Genomic DNA, 16,379 nt, shown 5'->3' with positions numbered 1-16,379 from the left:
ACTTTCATAAAATAACAATAAAAACACGAATTAAATTAGCAGTAAAAAAAGAAACAATCAAATATTTATAAAATACCTAAATTGTAATAAATAATTCCTTGTTCATTTATTATACCCATGGAGATTTACCGTTTCTGCTTCGTTCGATTATTTAACTGGTAAAACTCGCGGTTTGTTCAATCGCGAGGCGTAATCGATTGTTCGAAGGACCGTGGTTATTTCCATACCGACACGGCGACTGCATTACGGTCCAATTAACATTACCGGGGACAAGAGACAAAAACATGGCATCGGGCGACGATGTCTTGTTATAATTTCAAATGAAATCCCGAGCCAGCGAGACTGAGCCGGTGAAATATTGTCGAGACACCGTCGCGGATTAAAATTTCGTGGGAAAATGGAATTGATCGCCGCTGCAATAAAGGTAGAATTAATTATCCTTTTAAAAGTGCTAGCGCGGTGTCCGCCATTTATTATCTCCGCCGGTCCCGGTTCCCCAGTTTGTCCGGCTTTGGTCGGAACGGGACGGATATTATTCGCCGATGTAATCGCACTCCGACCTCGCGGTTGTAACGCTGCGGCTATCCCGGCAAAATTAAAACGTTTTTTTACGAATGGCATTACGCTGTAACGAGTTTCCCTTGTTGTCTGTTGTTCTCCTTTTTTCCTTGTGCGACCGAGACGAGAAGTTATAGTCCAATTAGCAAGAGAAACTCGGTGCCCGGGACGAGTACGGTTAACTTTGTTCACCCACGGAATCGGATTTACTGCGAAAGTCAGACTCGCTAAATCGGTAACGCCCGTGCAACCTTTGAGAGATATACCAGCTTTCGCTGCTAAATTAAATCACAGCTGCTATCGAAGTTAACTAGAAAAGTTTCGAGGGTAAAGATAGTTTCTTAGGGAACATCTTATTGTATCATACCCTCGTATCGCATCATCGTTGCATATAATATATGCATCGTATTTGTATTAAAGCATAATTTAATATTCTTTAGGATCTTATTTATATTCGTTACGAATTAATTTTTTTATCATATGAGATATTCGTCATGTTACGAGACTCACCCTGTATATGAGTTACTACATAATTTTTTACATGGCTTACGTACAATAATGCAATCCTTCCCCGTTCTGTACGATACGAAGATATAGTATAAGCATTTACAAACTCGGAATCAAGAGCAGAGGATTATACCTGCGAGCTCGTCTACCTCCTCTTTGAGCTTCTCCTCCAGCCATTGTCGATACTTCTGTAACTCTTCTATCCAAGGGGTGAGGATCGCCAACGTGTTCGGCGCGGTGTCCACACCGACGCAGTCCTCGATCGTCTCCCGCCCTTGCAGAATCCCGTGCTCCAAGGAGGTTCTATGATGCTTCTGGTAACCCTGATGAGCGTGCACCAAACTGTACTCGAATTCGCCGATGTGGAAAAGCGACATCATCTGCATGTGCTTCACGTACGAGTACGTCGGATCTAATAACGAGCACAGAGCCGGCTTCAAAGTTGGTCCGATGTTTTAAAATATGTAATTCAATATCGCGACCGAAGAAACTGGAGTTTCATCTACAACTTGTGGAATGCAAACTTCGTTTGCAATTTGTCTAATTAAAATTTCATTGGAAATTGTCAGAGTCAGATTATGTAGTTTCTGTTCGTAAAAACTGAAACCTGATGGAACACAGAAACCCAGGAATTTAACCATTTTCCTAATGAATTATTTTATAAAATTTCAATATTCGTTCCTCGTATATTATTGTACATTCTTATAAAGGATAAATATATTTATACTTAATGAACAGACTGCGAATGCAAACTTATAATAATTAAAATGAAACAATAGTTTCTAACCAATTTTCATGCACATCTTGGTAGTCTTCACAGCCCTGTTGAACCTGGCGTAGTCCAGCTGCATTTTCCCGAGGCCAAGATACGTCCTGAGGTCATCGTGCTGGCCTTGTTGGATCGCCTTCTCGAAATATTCCTCAGCGATCGGGTATTTCTCGAGTTTGGCCAACCAATAGCCCCATTCTCGGTAAACTATACCGTCCCTGAAGAACAAGGGCCCCTCGTCCTCCCTCGTCCTCACCATTTTGTGCTTGTTCCGCGATTCACCTGAACGAGTAACTGGGGAAACGTTCGACAAATTTTACTACCCGTAGGTTCTACGATAGGCTGACATGTCCCTGAGATCAATATATAATTCACGAGCTCGGTAGAAACCCTGCTGGTAGCTCGAATACGTTTGTCCACTCATAAATTTTGCATTGGATCTGTCTAGAAATGTTTAACGTTCAGGATCACATTTTTGTACGATCAACGGGTCCAACCTCGAAGGCGACCGAAAACTTCTGTCAAATAGTATGAATAATCGTGCATAAGTTCTGCATATAATATCAGCTGATGTTCAAACACGTGTGCATGTTCAAGTCAGAGGAGGAGAATAGTCAATTTTCTTTGGTCACCATTTATCAACATATTTTTCTTATCAGCGATGAATTTATTAAGCAACAAAATAAATTGAAATTAACCGAAATAGTATAATTATGTAGTAGCTAGACAATTCTAAGTTTCATCTCCTATTCTTTTAAAACTTTTATCACCCAGGACTGTAATGAAGAAGTGAAAATGGAAATTGTCCATTTCACGAATTTTCAGCTGAACAAGCACTTCTTTGAATCGAGATGCAGAAAGGCTGGCGTAATCCGCTTTCGGCTCGAAAATTGTAGTACGGCGCACGTAAAGCTCCTTGTGGCATTAATTGTCACGCACGCCGGGGGATTATATCGAAATAGCCAAAGTGGTTCTGCGATTCTCATTCCCTTTACATCATGTCGTTTGGAGAACTTTTTATTGTCGGTCTCCTTCTTTTTGTACTACGCTTTGTTCCTCATACCTTGAATATTTACCATGCCTTCAACACAGAAATCTTGAAATCCATTTAATCTACCATAATCAAAATCCAAAGGGAGTATCAATGAATGATAACAATTTATATTGAAGCTAACTAATAGACAATTAATGATTCACACTGTCATTCTGTTTCTCAAGTCTACATTTTTTAATCAAGAATCATCTATCATATTTTGTCACAATAAGAGTTAGTGAAAATTAATTTTGTAATAAGTCAATTACTAAGAGAAAAAGATTTGTAATCACAATGTTAAAAAATTTACTGACTTTAGGAATTATACTTTAACAATTTTCTATGTATGTGGGATAAGGAAATTGTTCCATCATTTAGGAATGTGTAAAAGTAATTAATTAATCATTTGAATTATAAATATATGATGTATTCTATAAATAGCAATTACATTTGCTACATTTAAAAAGAACGTAATTTCAATTAGATTAGTATGAATAAATTTTTATAAATCAATTCCAATAGTAACGAGGGTAATTTTGGTATTTTTTACAGATATTGCTGACAAGCCAATTAATTAGCATCGCGGTGGTGTCGAAACCTCGCGGACCATTGGTTTAGCTGTGCCCTCGAGATGCGGTGATGGCCCTGCTGTACAGATTCGCGCAGCTGCCTGACAGCAGCGGCACGCGGGTCTTCTCGTTCGTCGTCACCAGAAGCGTGGTACGCGACCCCGAAAGAGACGTCACCAGCAAAGAGCTCATCTGCGGATTCCAACGATGGTCCGTCGCTCTCTCCAGAGGAAACAAGGTAAAACTCTTATGCCAAAAATCACAGAGCAGTGTAATCTAAAAGATAGTCAATAGACAACGGAATTTTTGGATTTATAAGAAAATCGAAGTATGCAAAAATCATGAATGTTATGTACAAAAGCTGAATGCATATTTCAATGTTCTAATGATGAAATAAATGTTTATCGGAAACAATTTTTAAAAAGGTGCAATAAATGTTTTATTTTGCATAAACATCTGCTGTTTAGTGATCAAGGTCTGCTCTTTATCATGAAAAACAAAAATGAATGCGAGTTATTAACTATGTGTTCATATCAATAATTCACTAAATTGTATCGTTAGCTGCATTGAAACACACGTACAGTGGCTATTTATCTTTTTAATAGACGTCGACAATTTTGCAAATAAAGTTAGCTGCTAATTTCAACACCGGCATGCGGAGTTATCAATAAAATCGCATCGCAGCGAAGTGAACAACGGAACCGTGCGCTTGCATGCAGGCGAATTGAGCTCGAGAGAACGAACGGTGCGCGCCTCGCCATTTATCAGAATTCATCAGTAAAATCGCGTATCGATCGAAGTAAATGAAGCGAAATTGTTTCAAACGCCGGACCCGAGCCAACCGTGAATATACAATAGAGTTGCCTCGGTCATTTTTCATTTTCTCTACGGAGTCCAAACTCTCTTTCGCTCTTGCGTTTTCCATTCGCGATGGGAATCGCAGCGTATCACTCGAAAAACAGTACGTCCATTCACACGGTGTGGCAGATTCATTTGCATTTAACTATGCATATTACCCGGTGAAAAATACAGTTGTTTATCATTCGAATGCACAGGAACGAGATTGAATATATCGAGGTAGTTTTTTTTCTTCAATTCTGCGTTGCTTAAATAATTTCAGATTAAATTTCATTTACTTAAAAAGTCTTTTAGTCTTTAGACAGAAGCTTCACTCTTTGCTCTTTGATTCTTTCAATACTTATGCTATTCTGACGTGTTGTCTTATCTTTAACTATTTAATGTTTTCTGACCGTTGCTATTTTTATTTACTTTGTAGTTATTTTGTATTAATCTATACAACACAAGATTTTGTATGCAATATCTACTACGTAATTCTTTTAGAATTTTCATGTCAAAAACATTCATTTTTGAATCAACAGGTAGAGAAGGCGTTTTATAACAAATCCATATAAACCATTTTTTGTTTTCGTACTTTTTACGCTTGCAAATAATAGAGTTTGAAAAAGAGCTTCGGCTTTCATAACTCGATGTATGATTTCTTTTATTATTATTTCTATTTTATATTCTCTATAAAAGGGTTTTCAGTCCGTTTAATAAACGAGTAAATGAAAAATGATGGAAAAACGGTAAATGACAAGTTGGATCAACATTTGCTTATCGATTAATCTCAGCGATGTTACATCCGATTAAGCGCGAGAACTTGGTCGTCAAATTGAAAAATCAATCGGTAACGGGCTCAGCTTGAATTCAATTAACGCGAGAGACAGTCGCTTTTGTAAATATGTACGTATGTAGCTGCTGCTGCAGCTGCTGTTGGATGCATTGTATCAAAATATGCCGCGATTAACTCAGTAATTAGATAACGATAATATCGGAAAATTAATGAAGCAGCCACTAATAATCCGCCATCGAATGGCTCTTGGGAATAAAATCACGGTATTCGTGGAAACAACTGCGATTACTTCTCGCGAACGAAACAGCAATTGCTATGTTAAAATAGGAGAACTTTTTTGCAATCACAATATCTTCTGTTCAATTACTTGTCACGAAGGTAATACTAAAGAATAACGAGCCACTCTACCTCCAGGGGTAATTGCAATACTCACGCACACACACACGTGTTCACGGTATTAATACAATTTTCACGAGAACCATTTTCTCGCCACGAATAACGATCAGACGGAAGCAAATTTATGATCGACCTATTTCCGTAGTATTGCTGCTTCGACTTATATTCAATTCTCAATGTCATGATCGAACGATATTAAAACGATAAAATTGCAATTAATTAAATATGATGATTTCTGGGATCAGGTTCTAGGCGCGTATCTGGTATGGCGCGGTGCCTCGAGGAACCTGCGGGTCTACGTGGACTTCACGTTCACCCTGCTGAACCGGGAACACTTCTCGATGAACGAGGGCTTCTCCGGGAAACGCGTGAAATTCACGTACGAGGCGCCCGCCCAGGGCAACCGAAACTACATCCCGGTGTCGGACCTCTACAATCGGAACTTCGCCGACACGAACGGCGAGTTCCAATTGGAATTGTCAATGGCGAACGTGAGGACGGTTTACATGACCGACCTTAAGATGCCCAGCAGCACGTTCCCAGCTGGGCAATCGAAGCCGGACAAGCTGGAGACCGATTATTTCACGTTCGGCGGATTTGACTGGAACCTGGTTATCTACCCGCACGGTAACAAGGAGATGGACGGTTACCGTGGCCACGACAGCGGCATCAGTGTTTATCTGATCAGGATGACTGGGTTCGATCATCGGTGTAGAGTCAGATACAGCGTGGCCTTGGGCGAGGGCGAGCGGAGGATCGATTCCGGCCAGATCGAGGACTTGTCCGACGCTGAGAGATGCGGATTCGGCTGGCATCCTCGTGTCAGATTGTCCGAGATCGCGCACAAGGGTATAGTGAGGGTGACCTTAGAAATGGTCGAGGCCAGGACCATCTGCGAGGTGGCCGTGCAGGCTTGGGGACCACCCGTTCTCCCGGCGACTCCCTGCTACGATCGTGACAAGCAAGCCTGGACCATACGCGCTGATTTGCATTCGGACACCGTCAGACTGCATCTGGTTTACAAGGACATCCACAACGTTCCGAGGAATCATTTACGGTTAGTAATAATTAAATAGGGTTTTCATAAACATGGAAATCAATTAACAAAATATGCCAATAGACCAGAAATTTTTATTATTTTGTTAAAATCTTTCTACACTCGCTCATTTAACAAATAAAATTCGGTTTTAAATACATGTGTAGGTGTTTGATAGTATTCTATTCTATTCTTGCCTGGATAAAATAGAGAAAGAAAAGTCAGCATTTTATTGACAAATATTAGAAAACGTGACTAGCCTAGTTCTTTAAAAAATATCATTTATTACGATTTGTGTGTGAGTAGATACGTGAGCTGGTCAGCGTATTTGCTGCGTGGCGAGGACCCGAGCGCGGTGGCGGTCAGTTTGCCAGGCGGCCCGTTCAGCCGTTACTACGCCCAGGAATCCGCGGATGAGGGCATAATCATGGAGACGAATCTAGAGACGAGCGAGGTGAAGGAAAATCGAAGCCCGTTCCAAACGGACAAAGGCCAATTGAGGATCCGCATCGAGTGGAACGAGAGCCACTTGCTGTTCCAGGCGACCTACCACAAATACGACGACGTGTACCGCATCCACAATCATCAGATGCGGCTGGAGATCGCCTCGCTGCAGGCGGACAATTACAGCCTGGAGAGGCAGCTGTTCAGTTATCAGAAGAGCATCGCGTACACCCAGGCTCAGCAGCAACAACAGCAGCAACATCAGCATCAGCATCACAATCAACAACACAGCGGGCATCCGGCCCATCTGGAGAGGTCCGTCTCGACAGACACCGAATACGCCTGACAAGTGGAACAGGAGCTGAACGAGTTGCCGCCGGTCGCCGCGACCGGCTGCCGTCGACAGTTGCCTGTCGTGAACGAAGACGACCACCGGGTCCACCAGAACCTGGTCCGCATGATGGACCGCCGCCTGAGCAACGTGCAACTCCAGCAACGGTTGTACGGATCGGAATCGGACGAACCGAATCGATACGGTGACGGATCCCAGACCGGCGATCAGACCACGGAGCAACGTCGACGCTGTCAACGTCCGAGCATCGTGCAGCAGCCGAAATCGGCCAGGTCCAGCGTCGGGAGATCGGACAGCGGATCGGACCGCGGCAACGACCATTACGCCGGCTATTATTTGGGGTACGTCGGTCAGGCAGCGAACAAAAGGCGTAGGACCACTTTCTGGGAGACCCTGACAGGGCTCGTCTGCTCATTGGGCGCTTTGGCTTCCAGGGCTGCGAAGATGGCCACCAGACGGGGCGAGCCGCTCTGAACACAGCTTTGCACACAAGCGCGCGTGGTTCTCGCGGACCAGCGGACCCGTTTCGATTTCGCGTAATTTTCGGATGCACGAGAACGACACGCTAGTTGAAAAAGAACTGGAGGACTGGTTCTAACGTTTCTCCCGGGATCGAGGAAACGGATGCGCTGCGCTGTTGAGAAATTTTATGAGAAGAACGAAGTGACGATTGTGTCGTCGGGTTGGATCTTTAGAAACACTGAAACCATCAGGGACTGACTTACACGCGTGTTTCTGTGGACTCGTTTTGCGATTTGAAACCGAGGGGAGGAAACGAAGTGACAATTGTGTGACACACACTGAATAAGAAGGAAGAGTATTGTGGGTCAGAATATTCATCGCGGCTTATCGGAGTATCTCCAGGAACAACGGAACGGCAACTTCGCTGTTAAAGAAGAGAGTTTGCGCTAAGTTCGTATCCGGATCAGTGGCTTGCACGATTCGTACATAAATCTTATCATTCTCAACGCGGGGAGAGTTGCCAAAACGTGTTTCTTTGCTCCACCGGCCGCGGATATCGCGCGAGCTCGTGACCAGAGTGCTGATCAACTCGACAATATGACGGCGAGGCGAAATGTAATTCGCCTCGAGGACGACCGAAGATCATTGATCACATTCGCCCATCCTGTCGTCGGCGAAGCATAATTTTGAGGACGAACAAGAACGAAGTGGGCGTGCTCCCGTTTTGATTGAAGCTCCTCGAACGTCAAGTCAGCTCGGGACGAGGATACTCCACTCTGCTGCTATCCGTGCGGAGCTGCTCTTTCTCGAGAAGTCGATAATGAGAACCAGGAAGAGGACTGCGAATCGATTCGAAGGCTGGTTACGAAAATTCCACGTACATACGTATACATACACGCATACACATTTCAGCGGGAACCAATCGAGAACGGAAATCAGGAATGAGATATTCAGAAGAGGATACAAAAAGGAAACCAAAAAAAAACAAAATGAACAAAAAAAGGTAACGAAATTTCCCTCCAATACGAATTCCAATATATACACGCGATACACGAATACAATTCTATCTATACATATACTACTTTGTCAATTTACTAAGGGAAAAAGAAAACAGAACAAAAAATACCTATTTTCCTCTAAAGACTTTTTTCACCTATCGTCTGCGTCTTTGATAATAAAAGAACATCCGTGCGCGGCGTAGTCGTGTGTAACAAGCGTAATTATGGTAGAACTACTTACAACTAAAACGAACGCAAGCAAGAAATAAAAGGTTAAATTAATAATAATAACAATAACAATAATAATAATAATGATACTAATAATAATAATAATAATAATAATAATAATACTTTAGAGTGCAGTCGATGTTAACATAAACCGAAAGTAGCGAAGAACGAAGGACTCGATTTCTCGTTCAAGAGCGATCGATGTGGTACACATAGTACACAATTATACACATTCACATTATATTATATATACACACATACACACACGTTATGTACGCAAACATTAATGTTCATACTCGACCATCGGCTCTTTTCCAAAAAACAAAAAGACCAAAAGAGACCAGGGTAAATGAAAAGTACACACACAACGCGAACAATCCGTGTCAAACCATTTTTGACTGTCTCATCGCGTCGGCTTGCTCATTACCGCGGCGAAGAGCTCGTTAATTTCTTTCTATTTAATTGTCCAGTTCAACCTGTGAAATCCCTGTCCCGTTTCGTCGGTACATAAACAGTCTTTCTCCTCTAGCGATTCCGATTCACGTTCAATAAAATCATTCTATCGATACTGCAGTCTATTGTCTGATAAATAACACGGAAATTAACGAAGATTCGCGCGCGCAAACAATGCACAAAACTACTTACACGTTTTACTGTACCTGTACCAGTATAGTGTCATCGCACGTGCGAGGTGTTCGACGAGATATTATCACCCCTCGCTTCAATCTCCCGTTCCTGGTGTTACTTTTGACCCTCGCAAGATTCTCAAATGGGACAGCCGCGATAACTTTTCCCATAAGTTTCTATTATTACAAATGGTTTTTACCTGTTTTAATGGCTTTATGGTTTTTTGGTTCTGTATCAACTAAACAATGCGGTTTTGCTTTCCCGATTCACTTCTCGTGCTTCGCAGCGGATCCCTAACATAATTTTTTTCCACTTTGATTCTTCTTGGAGAAGAAACAGACGACGACGATAAAGTCCCCTTAGTCCCAAGCAAGCTTTACAGATGTTGATTCCCTCCTCGCTGAAACTTTTCTTACCCTATACACGTCCTCTCCTAAATTTCCTGAAGTGTCTCTGCGGCAAGTGTCTCCTGTCTTCTACATCCAGTCAGAGAGCACGTCTACTTAAAAGTATCAGTTCTATTTAGTAGTATTTCTATCAACAATTGAAACAGAGAAATATTCGAAAACTGTTTTGCGAACCCCGTTTTTCGAGGTGACGTACAAAATACGTGCAAAAGTCTTTTCAATCTTCGATTTCAATCAGAAGGAAGAAGAGAGGAAAGCAGAGTTTCCCATCAGCGACTCTACACTTGATTTTCTGGATCCTGTTTTATCGAGTACCCGTCCTGACGCGGCGTTCCATTTGTAAGCCCCTCGTATTCCATTCCTTTTCCCATTCCCAACTCGAAGTAATTCTAACTAGGAAGCACATGTGAACGATATGTGTGCTTGTATCGTTGCTGCATTGCTAGCAGGACGATCGATAACACCATCGTTAGTCCGCACACCGCATACACGTTTAATAGACTATCATGAATCGTCGTGTACCGCGCACGTGTGCCCGCTGGTGATTCGGGCCTTGCTTGTACACACGAAATCTCCTCGGTACCCCGCGAGCCCTGATTAAAAGCACTGGTACGAGATTCAATGGCTTTCTATGCTAACGTCAGATACTCACTATTATACAGTTCGCAGTTCTGTCTGTTGATTTCAGTTTCTCATCTCTTTCCAAAAAACAAACAAATCAAATCAAAGTAAGATGTAAATTACATTAAACGTTTTATGACTTCTACAGTTTTTAAATAGTTTGTAATATCTTCAGTAATAAACGTATCCTGACTGATAATGGCAGCATTACAGACATGACACATAGTATGAGTACTAATTTGAAAAATCGTTAAACAGGAGGACTTTGATACCTTTTATTATATGATGATACCTTATAATTTCATGATCTGAAGTGGTTTATCACGAGTGGATCAGTCGGGTAGTGCTCAAGTCGTGAAACTCGAGCCGATGCTTCAATCAGATACAGTGGGCACCGATCGAGGAAACGATAAGTCGCATGAAAGTTGTATCCCTCCTCTGAACTGAAGTAGCGGAGTCTGTACACTTTGTATATATATAAAACTGTACTAAAACTGTTGACGATTTAAAGAGTGAATATTCGAATGGGATAGTTGTGCCTATTAGTACACGCGAGAAGGGAGGATTTCAGAACGGATTGCAAGATCGGTCACGACATCCCCTATTAACCGTTCTCCAGTTCAACGTTCATTTTATCAACTTCTGACCCAGCAATCGTAGTAATCTTTACCGCGTATACCGTGTCGCCTTATCTGTCCTAGTTGCAAACATAATGCGAGTTATTTACTTTCTAGATTATATATGGCTCACATACCAATTTGCGATAGAGTATCTCCCCTGGCTCTTAAAGTGACTTACGTGCGGCATAATTTCGTCGACGTTGTGAATTAAGTATTCTTATCTCTATTTATGAGTCGAGCTTAGAGCTAAATTGATAACGTGAGACGATTCACGCTAATATAAATAACAGAGCTCGCTTGAGTCATCTTGCGTCAATCGAGCTGAAGATTTATTCGATCTTCAGGGTTTTAAGAGCATTAATCGTTCGCCAAGACTATTTTGAGATTTTTTATCTATTTTTCTTATTTCGAGTCGCAGCTTACATGATCCCTGATCTGATCTCTCCATGGCAAAAGCTCGACGATTAATTCGAATTGTATAATGGAATTGGGGAAAAAGGACGAATGTTTCGATCTTGCGATCCTCGGCGATCCCACGCCCGTCATGGACAAGGATCTTATGTGTGTTTCTCGTTTCTGTAATAGAGAAGAAAATGAAGAAAAATAATAGGGGAAGCGGTTATTTCGTGCAGCGCGCGCGCTTCCCAACAGTATTCTTGATTCAACGTTTTCTTATCTTATTATACATGTACGGTCGTGTGTATAGGAGCACCGATACGCGGCGGGAGTAATCGCGGTCGGTGCGATCGCGGAACTGTTCAGATCTCCCGGCTGATGGACAACGATCCTTGAACTTGTTTCTGGTCGTCACCCTAATTACGTAAGATGAAAATAAAAAGATATACATATGTGTAGAAATGAGGAACGAAACGCGAATCAGAACGAATCGCGATTCGTTTCGAGCCTAACGAAAGACCAGACCAAGTTGGAGGAGTTTTTTTATCGGATAACAAGCCGATCGTATCTAATGTCATTGTATTGTTGTGTAATTTGTCAGATTTTATCGATCTTAACCATAAGCGCGTAAAAGTGAACATGTAAGTACATATATACATGCTTATTGTTAACTTCCATCCGTCCCTCGCGTCCACCGGAAAGCAATCGTTCCGATTATCTTTAAATCAATTTACTACAAGGAACACTCTCATCCAGCGCACACACGATTTAATTATCGGAAGACGAAAGATTTTTCGTAAATTCGTTTATTTACTCAGGAGGAACGAACTGATTCGAGGAAACAGAGAACGGATGGGAGTTAAGGGATAAAATAAGCGGAACCGTTTACAGGACTTACTCTCGTGTGTCTCTCCTTGCCAGTCTAAATGCTCTCCTGTTTCACGGTTTTCAATTTTCTATCGAAACGCTTGCGACAGGCGTGACAGCAGCTCTGACAATCGCACCTAATCCGAACGAACGATTAAAGTCGGCGTCCGTCAGCGCGGTCGATCCGCAACTTCTGTTTTCTCCGCGTTCAGAATCGATACCGGGAGCGTTGAGTAATTTCCACGAGACCGAGTTGCATAAAAGGACACGTGCAGATTTCGAAAATCGATCATTTTGGAAGAAACGCTCGGATATTTAGAATACAGCGAATACCGACGATCAGGATAGTCCTATATCGATATTCAGGGTACGTGTGGTATCCGATGGCTACATATTTTGGATATCTACAATAGGGCAGACATTTCAGCTACAAGTGGCATCCCATTGGCAAAGCCTTCGGTGGCCTGAAACGTCCCATAGCACAACGCGTTCGCCCAAGGTTTGCCGATAAACCCGAAATATTTCATTTCGCATCGACCCATCGGATTTTCCGCATGGGAGTACGTTCTTTCCTTCCCGATAACCAGAATCCACGCGATTTTAATTAACGAATTTTTGAAGTACAATCTAATTATAATAATTCACGATTCAATTATACTCGACGGAAATTCAAAGTCGATTTTCTCGAGGATAGATGAAAAATATTGATTCCATATTTTCGACTTGTTCTCTCACATACAATCGCAATCACTTCAGTACTACTGGAACACCCTGTAAGTTATTTAGTACGAGAGTTGTGTGGCGAAAGGAATTATATCTTCGTCTTTTATCGTACACGTGTCGTCGACTCTTAAACGAGTCCTCGTGCACGCGCGTCGAAATTCTCGTGCCCTCGATTCGGTTCGGCATTTCAGTCAATTAAACTCACTCTCGCGTGAGCCGAGCCATTCATGGGCATCGTGTCCGAGAAAATACAAGCATAAATACCCAGCAGATTCTCTATGTAAACCCCTCTATTAATAGTAGACACGCAGATAATTTATCAAGAAGATTGGCTCGTGTCAGCCTCGGTCGGCTCCATCCTTGATTCTCTTATTTCTGTATCGTTCCAACCATCTGTGCGTTCTCTTACTGTCTGTAATCTCTTTTCTCTCTTGGTCTCGCTTCTCGATCAACTCCTCAATCGTTCCCCGTTCTTTTACGTAACGGAGGGTCAATTGACCTTCGTGCAAATCGATACTCAAGTGACGAATGAATCGAAAGATTAATTTCGACGTTCTATAAACGTTTGAGATATATTCGCGTAGACTCCTCCGAGGAAAGGATACGTGGACTTATTCAAAGGTAGAGACATAACAAGGTTCCACTGTACCTCGAAAACGATGCTTGGAAAATCTATAATAAAATAGATAACAGAATGGATAAAAAACGGATTTGAAATGAAATGAATAACTTGGACATTCTAGGAATTTGCGTAGAGAATTTCTAAAAGGTCAATTTTTCAATTTCATTGGAAACATTTATATACGCGTATACTTCCGAGACGTCTGTCTGCGCTATGTAAATGTCAGCTCCGCATCCGTTCATTTCACGAGCCGATTCAATATCGCTCTTTCCCACTCCAACGTCGCATAATTAATTTTTGTCCACGGATATCCCGCGTCTGTAACTCTGAACTCTCCGCCGACGGCATCCGAGGCGGAACGTTAATATCGCTCTCACGTTATCGGTTTCCTTTAAAAATGAGATATGAAATATTGAAAACGCGGCCGTGCGACATATACGTAATTATTCATTGAAAAAAAGTTCATCGTGCAACTTGGGAAACTGATGAGAATCGATAATTAATTCGAACCTAAATAAACACTCGACTCGCGGCCAGTATTTTTACTATATTCCACATGTTGATTCATTTTACTCTTGTTTCCAGTTTTCCATTTCCGCGAACGTTTGCACGTGCCACGTTCCGTTCGACCTTTCAGCGAAAAGATTGCATAATAATTCGCACCCACAGGTGCTGTCTTCGTTTCAAATGACGAAGCCGTTTTACAGTGGATACAACTTGAATTCTGCAAATTGAGATTCGAGTCGACCTACTAGCTTCCTTGTTGTTTTCTCAATTTTTTAACTATTGAAGAGACGTATTTATCATCGGTACGCGCTGACGGACAACGCGACGGCGCTATAAAACAATATCGACTCCCTAGGTCATTTTCGCACGTTAGTCCGCGGATCGCCAATGAGGCGATTCCTGATATTTTGCCCCCGCGGTAATTTTGACGTTATATTTTTCCCGATGCCAACGCAGCGGGAGCGAATGTCACGTTTTTTCTTATCGTAAGGGTTCCCCCTTTTCGCGTTAGGCTTGAGGACACCTCCGGCCCGCCTCTTATTTATCATCTTGTCCACGCTAGATTAAAAACGTGAAAAACGATGGCTACCTTCTTTTTAAAACAAGATAAAAGAATTATGCGAACAACGACGCACGAAATCGACGATTCTCGGTCATTTATATGTTTCTACGATGACGCCAGTAGCTTTTCAAGTCTCCCCAGTTAGAAAAGCGAGGAACACAACGTCTGCTTACGTATGATTCAGAGATATGTTAATTTCCGACGATAATAACTGATAACACGAACAGGGGGAGTTCATCGAACGATCTAGTCAAGCGTTTCCTTTTCCTCGGCTTCTACGACGACCTCGTCTGACGACTTTTTTCGATTGATGTATGTTCGTACTTTTTACGCACGATGTAAACGCACCTCTCTACGCAACAACATTTTTTCATCCGTGTGATCTACTTAAGAAAGGAAAAAGAATTAAAAAAAAAAATGAATAAATAATGCGAACGCAAAAACCGTCACACGTTTCTCAGAGTTTTGAGACATATACTAATGTACTTAAACCATCTGTGAGTCTGCCTCGTCTTTTATAAAGTTCTTGCTATATTCAACTGACGCTCGTATTTATTTTGTATCCTCCCTACCCGTTCCTAATTTTAATAAATGAGAATAATAATCTTGGTAAATGAGACTTTTAACACCCCCTTGCGAAGCTGGTTCTCCATTCTAGGCAGAAGCGACGCCCAGGTAAGTAAAAATTTATTAATTAATCTCTGACTCCTTGGACTTCCATGTCCATCAAATCTAATATTCAATGCGATCAATCCTATTTATAGAGTAATACGAAATACGGTCACGGGAGACATTAATCAACGTATTCAAAGCAATATGTTAGTTGATTGAGTACATCATCGATCATGGATATACGAAACTGTCTATTAGAAAGCAGCAATTTCGAGTTACAGTTAACTAACTTGTAATTAACGATTAATTGTACATATCACGAAAAGCTTGAGGTGCAAGTTTGGTGGTCACTAGTTAATTAGTAAATATTGTATTGCTCTTTTAAGATAAATCTCGATTACGAATGTATTAAGAGAAAATAGTCAAGAACGATTAATTGTACATATTATGGATGAAAGCTTGAGGTAGGTTTTTATTTAACGGACATAGTATTTACTCTTTCAAGTATATATTTCTAAATGTCTATTGCAAAAATATTAAGGGACTAATTATGTGCTGAACTGCTTACAATTAGAAGCTTCTGGATTGCATATTATGACACAGCCTACTTCCATCTTCATTTCAAAAAGTATTAAGATATTTAGGCTAAAAATTTATTAGTTCAGAAGTTATGATCCCGGAATTCCATATTGTATGACGTACAATGATACAATAGAAGTAGATACCGAGCTGAAAGATTGGCTATACAGTCAATCCCAAAAGATTATGTACCTTAGAAAAACGCATTTCCTATAATTAAAAAGAAATCAGACGTCGGAAGAACAATGCTA

General features: G+C 41.5%; 1 protein-coding gene across 2 annotated transcripts in view; it reads left to right on the top strand.

Annotated features, from left to right (window-relative positions):
• Window positions 1-15,480, top strand: part of LOC108622695 (uncharacterized) — a 66,625-nt gene extending 51,145 nt beyond the window's left edge. The window contains exons 2-5 of one of the 2 annotated variants that reach the window (XR_003388862.1): window positions 3,420-3,674; window positions 5,711-6,522; window positions 6,808-7,638; window positions 7,732-15,480. Coding sequence is in view for 1 of the 2 variants with exons in the window: in XM_018020745.2 (XP_017876234.1) it covers window positions 3,507-3,674; window positions 5,711-6,522; window positions 6,808-7,291 (1,464 nt within the window). In the remaining variant the exon portion in view is untranslated. Of the gene's footprint in view, window positions 1-3,419; window positions 3,675-5,710; window positions 6,523-6,807 lie in introns of both variants that reach the window. The other variant, XM_018020745.2, reaches the window with a different exon arrangement.
• Window positions 15,481-16,379: the final 899 nt, after the last annotated feature.

This window comes from Ceratina calcarata, unplaced genomic scaffold (assembly GCF_001652005.2).
Source record: "Ceratina calcarata isolate Rehan_Ccalc_2016 unplaced genomic scaffold, ASM165200v1 scaffold233.2, whole genome shotgun sequence".
Taxonomy (NCBI): domain Eukaryota; kingdom Metazoa; phylum Arthropoda; class Insecta; order Hymenoptera; family Apidae; genus Ceratina; species Ceratina calcarata.
Note: the sequence above shows the minus strand (reverse complement) of the source record. Positions and strands in the feature narration are given on the sequence as shown.